This window comes from Carlito syrichta, unplaced genomic scaffold (genome assembly GCF_000164805.1).
Source record: "Carlito syrichta isolate Samal-C Ts95f unplaced genomic scaffold, Tarsius_syrichta-2.0.1 Scaffold306694, whole genome shotgun sequence".
Lineage (NCBI taxonomy): Eukaryota > Metazoa > Chordata > Mammalia > Primates > Tarsiidae > Carlito > Carlito syrichta.
The window spans coordinates 887,442-909,596 of record NW_007250790.1 but is presented as its reverse complement, the minus strand read 5'-3'; the positions used below and the strand labels follow the sequence as shown (position 1 = coordinate 909,596).

The window sequence follows — 22,155 nt, the reverse complement described above, 5'->3', positions numbered from 1 at the left end:
AGGCTGTGGTGGCCGGGAGCGGTCACTGCACTCCAGTCTGGGCGACAGACTGAGACTCCAGCTCAAAAAATAAATAAATAAATATATAATTATATATATATATACTACATATATAATTATAAAATTATATAATATAAACATTTTTGTATGTATTGGCTTTTTTGGTGTTTTATGTCTTGCTTTACTGTAAAATCTGTAATATGAATGTTATTCAAGAAGTAAAACATTTTTTAATATTCTGTGCTCTACAACAAATGTCTTTTCAGAAAGACATTTTATGCTAAAATCTAGCTGTTTTTTTTTTCTTTTCTACACTCTCATTTTATGTAATCCTGGTATCTCCCTAATTTCGTCTCTTTTATACTCTTTTTAGTTTGCATGTTTAACTTCCTAGTTTTGTGACTTTGAACAAGTTATTCCAACCTTTCTGAGCTTCATTTTCCTTATTTGTAAGCAAAAGATGATAGTCTGTACATCAAAGATTTGTGGGTACTTGGTGAGACAGTGAACAAAACAAAGTTCCTGCCCTTTTGAGCTAACATTGTAGTGACAGGATAAAGACAGTAAGTAACTAAAAACTATATACAATATGAAATTTCTTTAAAAAGCATTGTAGAGAAAAACAAAGCATGATAAAGGAAATAGGGCAGTATAAGAAGGTTTCTCTGATAAGATCTCTGATGGAAGTGAGGGAGGAGTTAAATGAACATCTGTGGGAAGATCACTTAACCAGTGGGTATAACAAGGTCAAAAATACAGAAACAGAGCGATGCCTTAATTATTGGAAGAATAGCTAGGACAAGAATAAGAGAAAAAAAAACAGGAGGAGCAGAAGAGTGAGGTCAGGGAGCAAATCATGTATGACCTTGGGCCGTTTTGAGGTGTTTAGATTTTTTACTCAGAGTGAGAAGGGAAGCTATTTAGAAAGTTGTGGGCAGAAGAGTGATGTTACCTGACTGACTTTAATGCTATTAGAAAAAAAGACTAGAGAATGTTTTAAGACCTGGGGGTAGGAATTAATTTCAAAATCAAGAAACAATAACCAAAACTCATAGAGAAAATTATTAGTAAATTTGGCCACATTAAAATTTAAGCCTTCTACATGACAAAATATTTTTAAAGGCAAGACATAAAGTAGAAGAATCTATACGGCTTCAGTTTATATTTACAAAGAAAGAAAAATGTCTAGAGATTAATAAGCAAAAACAAGTATTCTTATGGAATGAGGAAAAAAATAAGTAGTATACAAAAGAATAACAAAAGGAATGACATATCAAAAGATGCCCAGAATCAACTGGAAGCTATTAATACAACTGTTATCAGTGAAAAAAATAATAGTCTGTCAATATTGTGTTAGTGAAGTGTGAGAAAAATGAAAACTTACATTGCTTAAAGAACAAAATGATTATACCCAACAAGATTGAAAATACACATACCCAATCTTAAAATTCTCAAAAATTCTACTCCTAGTTGTAGACCCTAGACATTGTGTCACACACGTACACTGGGAGAACTATACAAAGATATTATTTGCAGGAAAATTTGTAATAGCAAACATTTGGAAGCAACTTAAATGTCATCAATAAGAAACAGCAATAGAATGTGATACACTTGTGAAAATCATATACATAATTTTCTGTCATTACATTGAATTTGTGTGAAATTTAAAAGCAATTCAAATGAGAAATGTTTTACTCACATAGTTTTCAACATTGTAATGTAACGATTCAGAGGGAGAAGAGTAAACAAGATATGAAGATGCACTAATAGGAATATATTACCCTTGGGTGATCATAGTTAATGTCCAACAAAATATATTTTTGAATAATAAACTTTTATCTGAGATCATGTCTTTGTATATTTATAAGAAGATACATATATTTGTGCACATATGTGTTTATACATGTAAAATTTTACACTGAGAATATATATATATATATTTTTTTTGAGTTGGAGTCTCACTCTGTCACCCAGAGTGCAGTGGCTGCTCCCGGCCACCACAACCTCGAGCCGCTAGGCTCCAGCGATCCTTCTGCCTCAGCCTTCCAAGTAGCTGGAACTACAGGCACACGCTACCACACCCGGCTAATTTTTTGATTTATTGTAGAGATGAGGTCTCGCCAAGTTGCCCAGGCGGGTCTCTAACCTGCAGGCTCAGGCAATCCACTCATCTCAGCCTCCCAAAGCACGGGATTACAGGCTGAGCCACTGAGCCTGACTGAGAATATTTTAGTGTATAGCTTTACCCCCATTAAAATTGTCAAGCATTTAGTTTTTGTAAGCTTTACTCAGTAATAGAAATAGTTCCATTTTCCCCACAATTTATTAATGGAAGTGAGGAAGCTACTTACATAGAATCATAAAGTAAATATGTTTTCTTAATATCTACATAAATTTATTTTTAAATGCCATTAATATCTTGATAATTTATTTTTAAAAATTTGTCTTAGCTAAAATAATCTAGAATTTTATTTGAAAACTCAGTAAATCAAATATGTATATTTAAATATGTAGACTAAAATTTATACACGAATATAGATGAGTGTTGCAGAAAAAAGATTAAAGAGGAAACCTAGTCACTCCTTGTTAAGAACCTACATCAGTCACATCTGTCTGCTCAGAAAAACAGAATTAAGCAGTAGAACAACCCTACATATAACCAGTTTTAGTGAAGCAAGCTCCTAATTCATTTTTCTCATCATTTTGTTATTAACAGTGTTCTGTGTCTATGAGCTTGGGGTAATTTATGCAAGTAGATTGTCTAAAATACTTTAATAATAATGATTATTAAAAATCTATAGACGTAATAACATAATACTACAAAAGTCATTATCTTACAATGTCCTTTTCAGGCCATTGCTATATGATTGAAACCCAGGAATTTAGTAATTACCTAACTTTCTGTGTTTTTCAAATTGTGTCATGGATCTCTAAAAGTAGCAAGTAAATGGTGTGGGTGTGTGTGTGTGGTAGGGCTGGTCGACATTGCATAGGGCTGGTAAGAACTTGATCTCTCATACACATTAAGCTTCTAAATAAGGGTTTTTGTTTCTGTGTTTTGTGATTTTCCAGAAAAGGGTTTCAATGCTAAAAATAAGCAGAATAGTTTGAAAACCATTTGTATATAGAAGTCAGTATAAATGTAAATGCCTAACTAGAGAAGTCAGGCGTTTATTTTCCAGATGTTAGATAATAAATCATGGAAACTAATTCTCAAATATAAATATTATAATTATTAATAATGAGAAGTTCAGCCGGGTTCGGTGGCTCAGCCTGTAATCCTGAGCCTTTGGGAGGCTGAGGTGAGTGGATTGCCCAAGCCCACGGGTTCGAGACCAACCTGGGCAACTTGGCGAGACCTCATCTCTACCATAAATCAGAAATTAGCCGGGCATGGTAGCGTGCGCCCGTAGTTCCAGCTACTTGGAAGGCTGAGGCGGGAGGATCACCGGCGCCCAGCAGGTGAAGGCTGCGGTGGCCGGGAGCGGCCACTGCACTCCAGTCTGTGCGACAGAGTGAGACTCCAACTCAAAAAAATAAATAAATAAAATAATAATAAAATAATAATAATAATAATGGGAAGTTAAATAATATGGTTATGAAAACAAATTTAGAGTGGAAATATTCACTGTGAAGGATTTTCTTTGACCTCCTCCACTTAATCGTACAGACATAACCCAACAATATTCTCTGAGCTTCGCTATTAGGAATAAAAGCACCAAGAGACATCCTGCACAGGAGACTTAGTAATGCTGTTATACATCACTGTAAAATTGAACACAAAAAAATTATAATAAAATTAAGCAAATTGAGTAATTTGGGGACTAGAATTTTTTTCTCTTCATTTTTTTAATTCACTAGTAATTTGGGCATATTGCATAATATATTTCCAGAATTGATGAGCTGAAAAATCTTAAGAGTAGACAACGTCAAAAATATTTGAATAGCATGACAAGGAATATTTTATAAAGGATAAAAGCTCCCATCATTTTTTTTAAATCTTTGACATCTTTCAGCAGGGCTTGAATATATCCATCCTATTTCAAGCAGACATTAAATACAAAAGCAATTGTGTTTTCATTCTTAAAATGTCAAACAATTAAATGGCTAGCTCAAAATCCTGCTAAATTTGTTAAATTGTTTTATTATAATGTGTTTGCTTTTATAAGGCTTGTAATTGGATACCTCACAATTTCTGCTTGATACACCTGACCTTAATAAAGGTTTTATTAACTAAACAAAATAATTACGAAACAACACATTTGGAAGTCAAGAAAAAGAAAGCTTTGTACACCACACACACACACACACACACACACACACACACAGTGAAAATGAAAAAAAAAATCATGCTGAATGCATTCAAATATTCTATGATTGCCAATGAAATGTGTCTACTGTAACTATAAGTAGTACATATCTTTATGTATAATGTATAACTTGTTCTGAAAGTTCATATAATTTTTATGCACTATGAAAGTTCTGGAATTTAAGAGTATTTAGAATTAGCCTCTTAAGTCTCACAAATTGAAGTTTCAGGTTAAAGTTTTTTTTTTTTTTTTTTTTTTTTTTTGTGAGTTGGAGTCTCACTCTGTCGCCCAGACTGGAGTGCAGTGGCCGCTCCCGGCCACCACAATCTCGCCTGCTGGGCTCCGGCGATCCTTCCGCCTCAGCCTTCCAAGTAGCTGGAATTACAGGCATGCGCTACCACGCCCAGCTGATTTTTTGATTTATTGTAGAGATGAGGTCTCGCTGCCCAGGCGGGTCTCGAACCCGCGGGCTCAGGCAATCCACTCACCTCAGCCTCCCAAAGGCGCGGGATTACAGGCTGAGCCACCGAGCCCGGCTAGGTTAAAGTTTTAAAAATTAAAATATATTTGCACAAAGAATGGTAATTTTATGTTGTATAAAAAGAATCAATTGTATTTACCACTGTGTGCTTTTATAATGGAACCATTTTGGAACATTGCGTTCAGATCCAGAAAAATTAATAAATTTTATTTGCACCTATTTCTGTGGTTTCCTTGACAACTATTGCAGATGCTGCTATCACCATGGGGATGGTTCTTCTAAATGAGGCAGCAACTTCCAAAGGAGATGTTGGAAAAAGACGGAGTAAGTCTCTGTGTTGGTATTTTTGTAATTTTACTGTAGTCTTAAGATTCATTAAATCAAATGGGAGATATATAAAAGCCCTTTGTAAACATAAACTTTAAATAAATTTTTAAAGAAGGTTAAGATTTTTTGTAACTTTTTTTCTGTTTCTGGGGGGTGTGTGTGTACATACTTGAAAATATATTTTTGTCCAAAATGGGATTGGGTGATTTTCTATGGAATAGCATATGAGAAGAGTGGTCATTCACTCTTGTCAGGGTTGCTGTGATCCATTTCTGCAGAAGCCATGGTCTTTGTTGTAATCCCCACCTACAAAGGCTTATGAGACTTTGTTGGCATATAATATGTTCCTTATGCCACAAGAGTCTGGTATGCACTCAAAGTCCAAGTCAGATGAAGAAGCTTCTTCATAAGTTTTGTACACTGAAATATTACAGTATCTTCCAATTACCTACAAACTTTCTTTTATTAGCATTTTGAAAGGAGTCATCTCTTGATACTGTCTTTTTCTAGGACTTTGCCTTTTCTATTGTTATACCAAGATTTACAACTCCAAGTTCCAGTGTTATTTTTGTAAGCAAGTTAATTGTGTTTTATACTTTGATGGGACTATTGCTTTCAGAGAACTATAGGGGAGAAAAATGTAGTTTTCTAACATGACAAAAAGAGAAGAACTAATAGAGAAAAATCTGCCCTGAGGAGCATAGATCAAGAAGGGGAAAAAGGAGCTTAGAGTCAGTTCCCTGCTACAGCCCTTTTAATAATTAATATCAAATCCTTATATAAGTCTATGATTATACCTCCACACACCTATAATTAACATTTCTTTTCACTACGTTTTGCATATCTGAATTTTTTAAAACCCAGAATTTATATGTGAGGAGCTTAAGTGTCTGAAAAAAGAAGTAATTTATTAAGATATTTAAAATGAAAACATAGACTTACTTTCTGTATTGAATATTTAGCTAGTGTAACATATATATAAATAATTCATAGTGATTTGTGACTACTTAGAAGTCAAATTTTGGATGTGCTATACAATTTAGACTGCCTTTTAGTTTTCAATGATGCTATCTACAATGCTATGTAAAGAGACTACAGAAGAAATGAGTGCATTACTATTTTTACTTAAGCATTGTTGAATATCATTTTATGATATATCTTTTGAATAAACTGTTATTTTCTTGGAATTGACAAACATGCTTATGAGGACACACTCTTAATGTTATTATATATTTATCGTATATCCTGTCATATTAAGGTAAGTAATGGTAATAGTAAGAAATTTTTAATCTGGCATCTAGGATATTGAATTATAAAATCACTACTTCCAACTTGCTCTTGGTAGATATTTCTTTAATAACTTCAACTTCCATTCAACCCCCCAATTTTTTTTTTTTGGAGTTGGCGTCTCGCTCCATTGCCCAGACTGGAGTGCAGTGGCCGCTCCCGGCCACCGCAGCCTCGACCCACTGGGCTCCGGCGATCCTTCCACCTCAGCCTTCCAAGTAGCTGGAACTACAGACACACGCTACCACGCCCGGCTGATTTTTTGATTTATTATAGAGATGAGGTCTCGCCAAGTTGCCCAGGCGGGTCTCGAACCCGCGGGCTCAGGCAGTCCACTCACCTCAGCCTCCCAAGGCGCGGGATTACAGGCTGAGCCACCGAGCCCAGCTTCACCCCCAAATTATTTATTCATGTGTATGTGAGTGTGTGTTTGTGAGAGAGTGTGAGAGTAAGAGAATTGGGAAATATATTTTAAAATTACTTCTCTTTGATTCTAATGTGATTTCTGTTTTTTATTTGGCCCAACTACTATGGTTATTAATATTGTCCAGGTCAGCATACTTCCATCTCATCATGGAATTTTTTTATACGTATGCTATCTCATACGAGGTGCCATGGTTTATTTTAATTACTAACCCTTTGCTACACTCAGTCCCTCTCTCTTCCTCATATAGAAGTACAGAGACATTATTTTGTTCCACTTATAGAATCAAGAAAATATATTGCTTTACTTGATCGCGTATTTTGAGCCTCATTCCCTATGGAGAGCAACCCAATGTGGTTACTAAAAGCAGAAAAGGAAGTATCAGATTTGAGAAGGTATAATGGAAACCATTGTGTAATTCTAGGTTTAATATGATTATTATAAGCAAAGTTATTAATATGCTGTACCTAGGGCCTGGTGTCTGTCATACTTGTATATTCTATAACTTTTTTTAAAGGAGTTTTTCAATTTGTCATATTTAGAAACCCATTTTTTACCTTTGTTTTCTGCCAATATTTATTTGAAGTTCAACTGCATGAATGTTGTTTGAAATGAAATGTCACAGAAGCTGAATTGGATGCTAGTAAACGCTTGTGATGTTTCACAGTTTATACTCAAAACTTAGAGAATGATACTCCAGCAGAGTTGAATAAAAACTGACTGACAGATTGGAAAACCATATTTTGACAATGCCATACATTATCTACTTCCTGATTTCTAGGATTGTAATTAAACCTGCTTTTATTTATATGTTAGAAAAAAATTTTAAACCATATTTCATTATTATAGAAGCATATGAATCTGCTTAATTTTCTTCATTTTCTTCCACTTCAGTGTCTTTAATCTTTTTTCTCTTGACTTCTCTCTATTATAAAGAATTTTTTCAGATAACTTTAAAGTACTTTTTAGAATTCCCTGAAACTAATGAAAGGATGTTAAGTATTGGGCAAATGTTCTATTTCTAATTTTAAGCATTTAAATTTTATAAGCATGCTTAGCTTTATTTTAATAACAATAGCAATGAATCTTTTAAAATTACATACCCAAAATAATATCAAAATAAACCCAATACATTTATTACTCATCTGCTCTAGAGTAAAACGCCCACAGTCATATAAAAAGGAAACTAGGCTGGGCTCCGTGGCTCAACCTGTAATCCCAGCACTTTGGAAGGCTGAGGCAAGTGAATTGCCGAGCATGTGGGTTTGAGACCAGCCCAGGCAACTTGACAAGACCTCATCTCTACAATAAATTTAAAAAAAAATTAGCCCGGCGTGGTAGTGTGTGCCTGTAGTTCTGGCTACGTGGAGGCGGAAGGATTCAAAGAGCCCAGCAGGTCGACTTTGGGGTGGCTGTGAGTATGCTACTGCACTCCAGCCTGAGCAACAGAGTGCGACTCTAACTCAAAACAAGACAAAAAAAGGAAACTAAAAAAAGTCTATTGTCAACGTTTCTTGGACAGAGTAATAATAATGACCACATTGCATTCTACTGTAACATATGCCTTTTGGTTATTTGTAAAACAAACAATAACAACAATACTTTATGCTATTACTTGCTGTTGAGGGGAGTTTTCTCTCCTTTGGCTGTCACTGAAAGCATATTTTCTTACTCTTTAACTTTTTTATTCCTAGCCTTCTATACACTAGGATCAACTATTTCTAAGTAACATGCTTTTTACTGAGGCAATAATCTAGCCAAGAACCTTAAAGTATATTTGTTTGTAAAATATTGCATGGCATTGGAAAGGAATTATATTTGGTGTTCTAATGATGTAAATGTCCCTACAAATGTAGCCAATGTTTCATAATGCAGAGACTGATAACCTTGTTTGTGGTTTATCGCATATTTTATATTGTTTTGGTCCCTCTGGGGCATTTTAGTATTTGTGGAAACTCTGTAAGAAAAGAAAACCACCAGGATACTTAGATCAGTCAATTTTGTTGTTGTCACATACAAAATAGTACACTGTCATTGAAAAGAATGTGGATAATAGTGAATACCTAGTATTGGAGATTATCTGGTTTGTTGTACCTGTATGTGTCATAAACTATTAAACATATGTATACAGTAATTGAATGCATTTTGCAAGTTAAACATTTGAGTTGTCACGTTTCTAGACACTAATGGTATTTTCTGTCTCTTTCTAGTAATTTGCCTAGTTGGATTAGGCCTGGTGGTCTTCTTCTTCAGTTTTCTACTTTCAATATTTCGTTCCAAGTACCATGGCTATCCTTATAGGTAATATTTTTATACTAATTTGAATGTTTCTAACTTATAGAATAAATAGAATTGCAATAGTAATTTATAATTAAGGATTAATATGAAGTAGCTAGCTCATTTGCTATGAGATTTTAAAATTCAGTTAAGTGAGTTTTGAGCACCTGCCATGTGTTCAGCATAGTAGACTATATAAAGAAGATACAAGGCATAGTTCTTGTTGCCGAAGCAGGGTACAGTTTCATTTTAGGCATGCATGTACACTATTATATATGTACATATACATTAACAAAATGAGTTTTTAGTTTTATGGACTTCATCAAAATTTTTTTCTTTCTCGGTTTGTCTAGTCATCACAATTTTGACTTAATTTGCAAGATTGTTTTCTCAAATAATCTACTGTTCAGTGTCTAATAAACTTATATTATCTTTGTGATTCTGCAGTAAAATTAACTTTTCAGTATAAGAAAAGCCCATTTTAAAGGAAAAAAATAAATGATAAAATTATCATTGGTCACTAGATATCATCATTCTTAGAATTAGTATTCATCAACATAATCAGAAAGATGTTGAAAATTCATTCTTAGACCACGTTATTATTACTAAACTACACTTTCTCTAAAGAACCCTAAGTAGATATGCCAAATTATGGTTGATCGGGTTTACGATTTAGGCATACTTGTACATTCACTTCTTGAGCATATTCCTCTGTCAACTTTTCTTAAATAACTATGTTATTTTCTCCGTCTCTAGGGAGTCTTTTAGTTTAGCCCATCTTTCTCTATGAAGGGGTAAAAGTCCTGTATTTTATTTCTCAGGGATTTTGAAGACACTACTGAGGTAGTAGAACTCTGTTGATGGAAAATAAAAGCTCATGATACCATACATCCCTTCCATGTGTAACCAGTGGACATTTTGAGAGTATATAGCTTTATCTGGGGGACAAAACTAATCCCATAAAAGAAAGATCTGATTATGGGATTATAATGGAAGAATAAGACTCCTAAACCCCACCTCTATTTTCTCATATGGCCAAAGACACGTCTTCAATTCTCTTCTTCCCAACACCCATTCAAAATAAATATACTGGGGGAATGGAAGAAATATGGGCATCAGATCTGAGTTGTGGGATCAGCTGGCTTAAATCCTGCATGCAGTATAAATAAATTTTTAAAAAGAGTGGACAAAAAGAGTTATGAGAAAGGCAAGCAAAATTTCAAGTTTCTTCATTTTATTATTGACATTAGATAGCTAGTCAAATTAGTTTTGAGGATGTGAAATGAAATTAATCAAATCTAACATTAAGTAATACTAAAAAAATAATATGAAGTTATTGTTTCTTCTCCCCACCCTAAGATTCATGGTTTTGTATGATTTTTTTCAGTTTGACATACATACTCTCTAATGGAATCTGTAAATTAATAGAAATACTCTGCATTGTACATCTTATCTAGGATGCTGAGAACGCTAAAAGTCACTTCATTTCAATCTATAGTACTTAAAATATGTTAAGGAAAGGTTTTACTTATACAAAAAGATTTATATTTATTTATACAAAAAGATGAATTATGGTATGGGATGTCATGAACTTCTTAGACCCTATTTAGTTGACAGAAAGTAATGAAAAGTAGAGGACGGATTCCAACTTTTCTTGTATATCACAGCACATAATCATACCTAGGATATCACTCCCTATCTAGATTGTTCTCTGACACAACAATATAATGACTAAAATGTATAGAAAAATTAAAGTTTGACTAGTTCCTTATAATAATGTTAAATTTGACAGCACTATGTTCATTATGATATTGCGTGTTTTTAAGTTTGTACTTTTTCCCTAGGAGAAGTTGTCAATTGGTACAATAAATTTCCAGTGCTAGGATTGAACATATAAGTTACCCCTGTAAAACTTTGCAAAATACATATCCTTGGCCTAACTCTAGATATACTTAGTAAGCATACCTGAACCAGCATACATGCCTACTTATTTCTGGAAGAATGTGGCATTTGAGTATTCTTATTGTGTACCTAGTCCCACACCCTTGTCAAGGCTTCCAAGGGATGAGTTTGCCTTCAGCAGACTTCTCAAGGCTGGAGATGTAGATGAAGTAGTCAGAGATGAAATTTACACCTAAGAGTGGTTTGTGAATATGAAATTTGACATAGATTAGATGAAATCCATAGGAAGGAGCTGCCAAGAAACAGAATCAGAAGAGAGCCTATCAAAGCACTTGGGAAATCGGGTATGCTAGCTCAGTGTAGAGAAATGGAAGGCAGGCTTCTGGCTGCTGTGACAGCTCTTCAGAGTGCTCTGCCATTTGTTATGTTGTATGTGTGTTTACCAGATTGATTTAAGCAAGATAGATAAAGCTTAGCTGTCCTGGTAGGCAGTTTTAGATTCAGGTAACCAAGAGGCCATCACGCTATTTTAGATAATAGGCTTATTATAAAGATATATGGAGAAGCAAGTAAGACAGTTAAAATCCTAGTTGCCACACAATTAGATCTCACAGATGTTGGAAAAGGTTCAGAAAATAGGTCATTCAACAACATAAATTGACTGCTCTCATCCCATGCTCCAGAAGTAACTCAATTATTTATCTATTGTCTCAAATTCTCCTACCACTGTTACTATTGAATAATTTCTTTGTACTCTCCTCCTCTTCATCTCATTGGATCCTCTCTGTGTCTTTGGCTCCTACCCATGCTACTAGTCTTACTCTCTACATGTGGTTTGTGAACTTTCTTAGAGAGAAAGGTCATGATTGGTTAAATTTTTCAGTATCCAGTATGGGGCACCCAAGTTAAATAGAACTGTGATGCCTGTCTACCTCATACATCATGGTCCACTCACTGGATTCCTTGAAGGTATCTTCTTTACCACAGACTTTCTATTCATCAGTATAATCTTTACATGTCAAGTGTTTAATTTTGTTGGTGCTATTTAAAGAAAGACTCTGCTGAGTGAAAATTAAGCATCTGTTTCTTAGGCATATCCAAGCGAAGCCAAATACAATGACAGAGCCCTATAAAAAATAAAAGCACCAAATAAGTTAGAACAGGGTAGTATTTAATTCAGCTCATCTGTGTTTGGAAAAGAGGTGTGCAAGACCTTGACATTCTGAGATATTCCTAAAGTCTGACTTTTTATTCTTATAACATATCCAACTGAGTCAGACTCTCCAAGAATGGGTCTTAACAATCAGTTGAATATCAGTTACCCAGGTCATTCTGATATAACTGTTTTGTGAACAGTCTTAGGCAACTAGGTGCCATACGACTTTACAGTTGCCTATCTGTTTCAGTTTATTTCTTTTAGTTATTAAGTAAATTCTTTATATACATGCCAGGATGCTTGCTATGAAATACTTTTAATCTGTTTGGAGAGGAAAAGTACATCCTTGAAACAGTGCCTATAGCAGGGAATAAAAATGTAAAATATCACAAGCTAAATGGCATATCTGTCATAGGGAAATAATTTACAGGTGGAAAGATCACTGTGGGTTTGAGTGAGACAGGAAGACTCCAGAAGAAGCTTGAATTAGGCTAAAATTCATGGCAGCATTTAGACAAAGAAGACAAAGGGGGCTGAGATTTATTTTTTATTTTATTTTATTTTATTTTTTGCTTCTTAAGGATACTTTTTCTAATTTTGATATTTTTTAAATTTAAAGATGTGGGGAACAAGTCAGGATTGGGTATATAAGTGGTCTAGGCACAGATGAAGTTTGGGCCTCCTATTGGCCCTCACTTCACCTGGATTAGGATCAGGCACCCTTGTTGATTTTATTTGTCCCCCCTCCTGGCAGTGTCCCGCTACTGCCAATCCCTTTCTTGCAGTATTCTGACAGGTGTTCAGGGTCCACTTATGAGTAAGACTATGTGATACTCAGAGTTCTTTGTTTCTGTGATAGATCACTGAGTATGATACACTCCAAATCCATCCAAGTTGCTTCAAAGTCCATAGTTTTGTCCTTCTTTATGGCTGCGTAATATTCCATCATATATATGTGTCACATTGTTTTTTTTTTCCAGTCTAGTTTTGATAGGCAGCACAGTTGGTTCCATGTTTTTGCTATTGTGAATAATGCTGCAGTAAACATGTGTGTGCAGGTATCTTTTTTGCAGAATGACTTGAGTTCCTCTAAGTATATTCCCAGAAGAGGGATTGCTGGATTGCCTACAGATGCTGGTTAGGATATGGAGAAAAGGGAATACTTCTATACTATTGGTGGGAGTGCAAACTAGTTCAACTTCTATGGAAAACAGTGTGGTGATGATTCCTGAAGGGGGATAGGATGTATTTCATGGACAGAAAACCTGAAGACTTGTACAGACAAATGGAAAGATAAATATGTGCATGGTATCCTGGTGATTTTGAGTATACTGCTATAGTTTGAGCCCCTTAATATGAACTGTTCAATAATGAACAGATTTCAGGCTTAAAATGTACTAATTAGACAAATAATATGAAAGGGAAAACATATATACTAAAGGAAATATTCTTTCTACTTTGGGTCAACTGTAAGATACTTCTCTAATTCAAACCCTAGATATTTGCAGCACTAACTGCCGGAGTCCAGCTCCTGCCGGGTCTAGGGTACTCCGAAGGTGCAGCGCACCTGGACTTTGTCAATCAGGCGGGCCTCCAAGGCTGGCTCCCAACAAGTAACAGTTATTTTTTCAGATGAATTTTTTGGGACTGGCGGCATCATAATGTTCTAGTTCATCATAGTGTTTGTAGTGTTCTGGAGTTTTAGTTCTAGAACAGATAATGGAGATCATCTCGTTGAAACTCATTTTATAGATGAAACCAAGAGAATGTCTCTAGAAATAGAAGCAGAACATTCAACTCTCAGCTCTGTTGTCTCTCTTATGCTCTATTTTATGTAGATATCTCATTCTTATATTCCTATAAGTAGAAAATGTCTCTAAAATCAAAGTTGTAAAGAACAGATGAGGTCAAATGTACAATAACCTCAGTAATGTGATAGCCAAAGCATCTAAGAAAAATGTTGACAATTAGATGTTCAGCACTAAGATAGTAACTTCTTACTGCTTTCTTGACCTCCTTTGTGAGTTCAGGTAGTTCAAGAATAAGAAGAAAACGTTACTCAAGGAATTTATAAGCTTATCTGACTTTTCCCCTATATGTTAAACAAGTTTCTTCAGTAGTACAAATATATGAAATAAAGCAAAAGAAGATATACAGAAGAACTAAGGCTCGCTGACAATATTAGCTTAATTAACTAACAATATAAATTATTTTTATATCCTGTTCTTTACTGAGTGGAAGCTGCTATAGTTTACACAGTGGAAGATGTGATTCCTCTTTTTTTCTTCGAATTCCTTATGATCTCTCTTTAGATCTCTTTAGGTGTTTGAGATATCTGTCTTACACCAATTGCATAACTTAGTTATCCAGCTATTCCACTGTCCATCTTAAATAATTTATCTAATTATCTATTTCCATATCACATTAAGCTCTTCTAATTAATTCTCTTCAGCCCTTTTGAGAACTTCCATTTGTCTGTCTTTCTACCTTCTGTCTTTCCTATGGATCTATTTGTTCATCAGGCTTCCAGAAATCCTTATAGTGTTAATATATGTCCCTTCTTGCAATCATTCTCTCTCATGTTTTTTGCTTTGTTGGCAAGTATAAATGTGTCCTTCATGACATTTACAGTATCATTCTACACCAACAAAATATAGTATGGGGAGCATTATGAACAGGAACAAGAAGTTTGCATTCAAAAACTTTTATTACCTTTTATTAGACTAGCACATGTATATATGCTGGTTATCTGAGCTATAATCTTTATTGCTTTGGATCTTTGTTTTATTTCATTGCTCCATTTTCATTATGAGTAAGCTTTTGTTTTATCAGAAATCTTACTAACTCTCTAGTGAATGATTATGGTGATATTTAGATGATAAACATGAAGACCAAATGTTACTGAAAGGACTGCAGAGAGTATATATCAAAGATTTGGACACATCCTGAGCTAAATTCTGAAAACCTGACAGTACAGGGGAAAATAAATACATATCTATTCATTTAGCTCACTGGAGAAAGCACAAAGGTAATGACAAAAGTAAGTATGAAAGAGGAATAGAGAAAGTTATGAAACTAGTTGAAAGGTGAGAAGTTGATTTTTTTAAAAAAGAAAAGAAATAAAGACCTTTTCCTACTGACTCATCCTGTAGAGGAAGCTTTATCAATTAGGAACATAGCAAAACATTTTTAAGGAATTATTTTTTATTCCCAAAAGCATTTATCTATGACACTGGCATTATATTGCATGATTTTGTTGTAAAGTGTTCTTATCAGATTAAGGCAGTTTGTAGAGAAAGAGAATGAGATGCAGAAAACCATCATTCCAGGAAGAAAACTTATAAAACATATTCTGGAAAGTATTTCCTGGCCTTGAGTACTTCTGAAAAGACATTTGTAGATGTCCATTTTCAAAGAGTTTTAGACACCCAGAATAGTGAATCATAAACTTCAAGGACTAGGAGCTAAACCAGTCCACCACTCATGACAGAAATACATTGAAGGGTAAAAGAAGAGAAGTAGTTTCTCAGCCAAGACTATATCGTTGACTTTCCTAATTTTAACATGTGTACATATTTAAAAAGAGATGAGCTGCAAAGACAGATAGACATTCTTCTTCACAGTAGCTCTTGAAAGCTGTACTTGATAAGGCTCGTGAAAATGCACATTTGAACACCACACCATCTACTATTTTAAAAATCAGCTTAAGGCCGTGGGCTTAAGGCTCTAATGCCAACGTATTTTTTTGGATGTTACTCCTCTGCCCTTTGTAAGCCCCTATGTCTTCTTTTTGACATTCTGTGAATTAAAATGTTTGGACCACTGATACACAGGAGTATATCTATAATTATCTTTAAACTTTGTTTTTATTCTTTCCTCACAATTTTGAATCCTATTTAATCTGCAACCCTTAACTACTTCTACATGAATTGATTCTTTTTCTGGTTTTTATTTATTTTCATTTTTATTTTAATCTTAAGCCTCACAAAACCTTAAACATTTATGCTGTTCATCATATTTTCTCAGCGCTTCACACTAACTTTAACATTGCTGCCGGACTCGGTGGCTCAGCCTGTAATCCCAGCGCTTTGGCTGAGGTGAGTGAATTGCCTGAGCCCACGGGTTCAAGACCCGCCTGGGCAACTTGGCGAGACCACATCTCTACAATACATCAGAAAGTAGCTGGGTGTGGTAGCGTGCGCCTGTAGTTCCAACTACTTGGAAGGCTGAGGCGGAAGGATTGCCAGAGCCTAGCTGGTGGAGGCTGCAGTGACTGGGAGTGGCCAGTGCACTCCAGCCTGGGTGATAGAGTGAGACTCCAATTGAAAAAAATAATAATAATTGTTGTTTTCTTTGTTGAAACATACCTGCTAAAGGGATAAAAATCTATTTTAAATATTTGTCTTTCCTTCAGTCTCCCCCCAATTTTTGTCTTGACAATATGTTTTATGCCATTACTAAATTTTCTCAGGTTGTCTTTTAAGCACAAATAAACTTCCCTGATTTAAATTCCCGGTTTTCTTGCTACTAGCAATGGGACCTTGGGCAAGTTGCTTAACTTTTCTAAACCTAGGTTTTCTCATTTGTAAATGAAGATTACTTTTCATACCTCATTTGACTACTATAAAGTTATGTGAGAGAATACATGTTAATTATTTAGCACATTGCCTGGTACATCAATAAATGTTTGATGCTAATTATTATCATCATTCATTCTGATACATATATCTTAAATGTGTACTTAATCTTTTTTCTAAAAAGTTTTCCTTTTACACTGAAGATTAAGTAGCTTTGTTTTATATCTACATAATTCAGTTAAATGAAGAACAAGCTTTCCCTGAACCTTGTGGTGAAGTTAATTGTACTCTTGAGTCCCTTGAAACTACCAGTGAAATATCAGGATTATTATGAATTTGATCTAATTACCATCTGAGCCATAGTTTAGAGGAAGAGGAACTATTATTCCAGTGATAGCAATGAATTCCTTTTGTATATTAAATGAAAATTAACTTTAGTGCTTGCCCCATTTTCTAGGAAGAGCAAAGCGCTAGTAGGGGTATGTGATAGTCTTTACTTATCAACATTTCCTACTGGCACTATGTACTCACAACAATTTTCTTCAAAAGACTTCTGTAAGAACATCTGTGGCACAGCAAATCTCCAAATTAAGATGAAATATTCTATATTAATTCTATCACTTTGCTTCCTAACTATTCAGAAGACTCTGTCTTAGAGAGGTAGTGTAGAAGAGTGGAAAAAACAACAGTAATCGCTGCAGAAGACCTGAGTTCAAGTTTGAGGCTTAATTTTGAACATTAATTAAGAGCTCTGGCTCTGTTAAGATAAATCTAGGTTTGAGTCCTGGGTCCTCTTTTCACTAACTTTGGGATTTGGAGTTAGCAACTCATCTCCTGTGTCTCATTTTCCCTCAGTTCAAAAATAATGGCTTTATAGGGTTGAAAACAGGCTCACCTGTTAGATTTTTCTTCTTACTTGTATATCTTTTGGTTAGTATATTTAACTTTGTTAAATCCATTTCTTCATCTACAAACTTTGGATAAAAATGCCTACCTCAGAATTTTATAGATATAAATTATCAATAAATAATCAATTTGTAGTCTCTGAAATGTAGTGGGTCCTCAGTAATTACATACTTCATCTACCTTTTTTCACCTGTTTTAGCCATTTTAGCACTTGATTATTCAGTAGTACTTTACATTTTTCATTAAGTATCTGTGTGTAACTGTTTCATGTGTTTAAGTTCTTCTCCTTCCAAAAGATTAGAATATATTTGAGTTATTGACAAATACCTTTTTTATACCTCCAAAGTGCTGTGCACATAGTAGGTGCTCATCATATACTTGCTAATTGAATCTGTTTACTTGAAAACTTCATTCCTTATCTACTTCCATTAAATGCAACAGGAACCATTAAAATAGAAATATATAAGGTTAGGAGTATTGGTTTGCCACATTGCACAACTCCAAAAGATGCAGTTCACCTGGAACAACACTTATTGGAGTCCTCAAGTGGTTCCACACAACTAAAGGCATGTGTGGAAAGATAGTTATTCCTGAAACCTGAGCTCTAAAGATAGCTATTGCAACCCAAATTGATTGAGGTGGCCTACATCATGTAAAAAACAGAAAGTAAATTAAGCTTACAGTGGACAGAGAAAGTCTTTCGTTGTCTTAAAAAGAAGTTTGTAGTTCATAATGCCCTTGGTTATTCTGAGAGATGATGAATAATGACAGAAAAGTGGAATGACATTCAATAAGGTAAAGTACATAATAACAGCTGAAATGTAAGGCATTCATGTAAATTTTAGAAAAGTGTGATGGTAAACAAGCACAAGACAAAAAAAAATACCAGGATGTGTGTATAGTAGTATCACATCCATTTATACATCTTAAATGTACATTTTTCATCTCTAGGGAAAATAAAAACACAGTATTATACTGTACAAATAGAAAAAATATATATAAATGGTGTGTGATCAGCTTACAGCACATACTTTTGACAAGAATTTCACTGGTATTGCCTTTCTCAGGCTGAGTTTCAGCTTTACAGAATAAATTAGAAAGTTCCAAAGATTTAGAGATGATTCAGAGAAAAGGTGGAGTTTTATAAAGGCACCATTGTCTGTCCCCTATTATATATAGATAAAGAATGTGGTACTAAATCTTGTAATAATATTGTACAAATGGAAATTGAATCTTAAGGATTATTTTTTCCATATTGTTGTATTTCATTGTGGTGTATTGGAAAGTGATCTGGACTTTGAGTGAGAAGATGTGATTTGGACCATGGCACTTAAAAACTCTATAACCGCAGGCAAGTCTTTTAATCTTCTCTGAACCTCAGTTTTCCTCATTTTTCAAATAAAGACCATAATATTTATATCATAAATAAGACAAGTTACAGCAAACTATTGTTTTACAAATGTGACACAACTCTTAACTGTGATATCCCATATTCCAATCTTAGGTTGTTATACTTAGTTGCTACAGGAACAAGTCCTCAGATACACATTTCTATCAGTAGAGTTTGACCTGTGGAGTTAATCATTTGACAGTTTATTTTTAAAAAATGATTGTACTCATACATACACATTTCTTCTACCCCAAACAAAATGTAATTTCATTTTCTTTACTTTGTTATGACGTAGGGACGAAAAGCAAAACTAGAACAATCTACCAACATATATTTAATTCAACCTAGGGTATATGTAATCAAATCCTTTTTCCTATTAACAAATAATATAAACTCTAATATCCAAGATTAATAAAAAAAATACTATTCTTCCAAATTGTTAACATACTAAAAACTTTGTAAAGTCAGCATCTGATAATTTAAGAAATATATACTAGGAACTGTTATATAAGTTGTAAGTAGTTTTTGTAGAAAATTTAGAATCCGTTTTTTTTTTTTTCTAATTCTTGGCTGTACACGCCACCCCATCAAACCCAGGGAACACAGGTCTAAAGCAATATATACATCAAAGGTAGCTCTAAAGTATTATTTCATTATGGACATGCATCTTCCTTATTCTAGCAGAAATTCCACACATTCAGCAAAAGCAGGAGGAGTGGGAAACTCCTGTGGTCCAAAAGAGTTATTTGTTCTTCATCTGTTCCTTATCCCACCTACTAGCTCTATTGTTCTTTTATCCTGCCCCGACCTACTGCCCATATTTCTGGCATTTCTAATTATTACCAGCCATGTCATCAACACCAAAGTGTGCCTCTCCGTGCAGGCTGTGTAGAGAACTGGCCTCAGCACTAGGAGACTTGATAGCTGTTACCCCATGAAATTATAGATATAAAAAGACTTCCAACCCTGAAGATCTCTTTCCTACTCTTAACGAAACCCTGAATTTCTATAGACCTTTTTAGAAAACCATTTGTTTCAGACTTGAAGACTTTTCTGAAATAAGTAGCATTCTTTACCAAGAAGAGAGAAAGAGAGTCCTAGGACTTTTGGCTAAAGAGATCTAGTTAACAACCACAAGGTGCTTCTCCCTGGTATTCTCAGAAAACATTTAAGAATATTGAGTAAAGGTTAAGAAGAATTTTAAGAAGAATGCACTAAGCACAAGGCCAATAGAGCAGGAATGAAAATTCTATCACCAGCCTATCTCCTTAGTGAAGACATCAGGCCTTTCTTTTTCTTCTGCATTTTTTGGGGGAGGTGTGTACCAAAATGAACTCTGAGCAGCTGCCCCTTAGCCAGATAAGTGAGACACAGTGCCATTATGTAACCATCAGGTCTCCCTACCTCCCTTCCCAGTTTGACATAGGAAGTAAAGCAGTGTATAGGACAACTGTCCAGCTGAAGATCTCAGTAGACAATGTAACCAGCTTTCAGTTGGACAGCATTCATTCATGCAAGAACAAATGTATATTCTGGTTTTTCAAAACACTGGAAACAGAAGGAGTAGTTGATTCAAGATAAGTAAAAATCAAAACAACCAGCAAGTCATTATTTGATACCTGTTCATGTATTGCACAGGAAGGAAAAAGAAACAGATATGCTTTTGATCTATTCTTGGTCTCTAGTGACCACCCAGTGACCAAATACAGAGTACTCTTCAAGAGACCTTTTTGGCTTTTTAGCTGAGGAGTCCATCTTTGAAACTTTATACCCTGGATTTTGTAACAGGGTACTCTTACACCTTTTTAAAATTACTTCTCAGTCCCAAATATACATATCAAATCCTGACCCTTCTCCTGAGTTCCATACCTAAGTCATTATCCTTTATTATCCATCACTTATTCTATGGTAATGATAGAATTATTTTAAGATATGCACTGATTATGTTTCTTCTTCATCAAAATCCATTAACAGCTAATAAGAAAGAGAAGGAAAACATTAATACATGCTTCTTCTAGAAGATACAGTTAAGCAAAATGAAGAAAATAAAATTTATTAATAGTTCCAATACCCAGGTTATTGAATGTCAGTAGTTTAGCTTGTATGTATGTATTTTGAACTTTGGGAAGGATTTTATGATCTATTTTTGTAAGCTGCTTGTTTTTCTTTCATAGTTCATGAGCATATTTTAATGCCATTAACTATTTTATTTATATATATGTATATATATTATCCTAGCTATGTAATGATAAATATCATTGCATGTATCACAGCGAAATAAGCATTTTAAATTTGGTCCCGTCTGTCTCTTCTTATGGTACAATTTTCAGTATACCCCGTGGTTTAGTGTAGGAGTTAGCAATTGCTGCCTCTTTTGGTGTACCCCACAAACTAAGAATGATTTTTACAATTTTAAATTGTTAGCAAAATCAAACCACATTTTTTGACATGTGAAAATTAAATGAAATTTAAATTTCAATGTCCATAAATAAAGTTTTATTGAAGCGCAACCAAATTTATTTGCTTAGGTATTGTCTATGACTGCTTTTGTATTACAACAGTCTGTAGACCCATGGTCCACAAACTTTAAAATTTACCTTTTGGCTACAGAAAGTGTGCTGACCCCTGGTTTAGTCATACTGAGCACAACACTGATTGCATTTTCATACTTAGATGCCTGTCTTCGTTCAGCTCCTTTGCTTGGGGCCGCTGTCCCTCATTTTACTTGTTTTCCTTCGTCTGTTTTTGAATTCCTGTATCACTAGGTACTTGCCATCTTATCAACTATGTCATTAGGTTATACTTAATTGTGCACAGGTCTTTAGCTCCTTCACATAAAGGAAACATGAAAACCATGACTTTCAATTATTTCATTACCTGCAGTATCCCCCACCCCCGCCAGGTACAATACTCTTGTTTGCAATAGATGGTCAGTAGATCTTTGTTGAATCCTGATTGAAATTGATTTTAGATGGCCTGAATTTGAGAAAATAGCTAACTTTTTTTTTTTTTTGAGTTGGAGTCTCACTCTGTCGCCCAGACTGGAGTGCAGTGGCCACTCCCGGCCACTGCAGCCTCGACCTGCTGGGCTCCAGTGATCCTTCCGCCTCAGCCTTCC

At 34.7% G+C, this 22,155-nt stretch overlaps 1 protein-coding gene across 3 annotated transcripts in view; it reads left to right on the top strand.

Moving 5' to 3' along the window:
• TUSC3 (tumor suppressor candidate 3) overlaps positions 1–22,155 on the top strand; it is a 250,356-nt gene that overhangs the window by 224,190 nt on the left and 4,011 nt on the right. For 2 of the 3 annotated variants that reach the window (XM_008063270.2, XM_008063268.2), the window contains 3 exons: positions 5,041–5,115; positions 9,040–9,130; positions 18,934–18,998. In XM_008063270.2, coding sequence (XP_008061461.1) covers positions 5,041–5,115; positions 9,040–9,130; positions 18,934–18,952 — 185 coding nt within the window. In that variant the 3' untranslated portion in view covers positions 18,953–18,998. The remainder of the gene's footprint in view (positions 1–5,040; positions 5,116–9,039; positions 9,131–18,933; positions 18,999–22,155) is intronic. The other variant, XM_008063269.2, reaches the window with a different exon arrangement.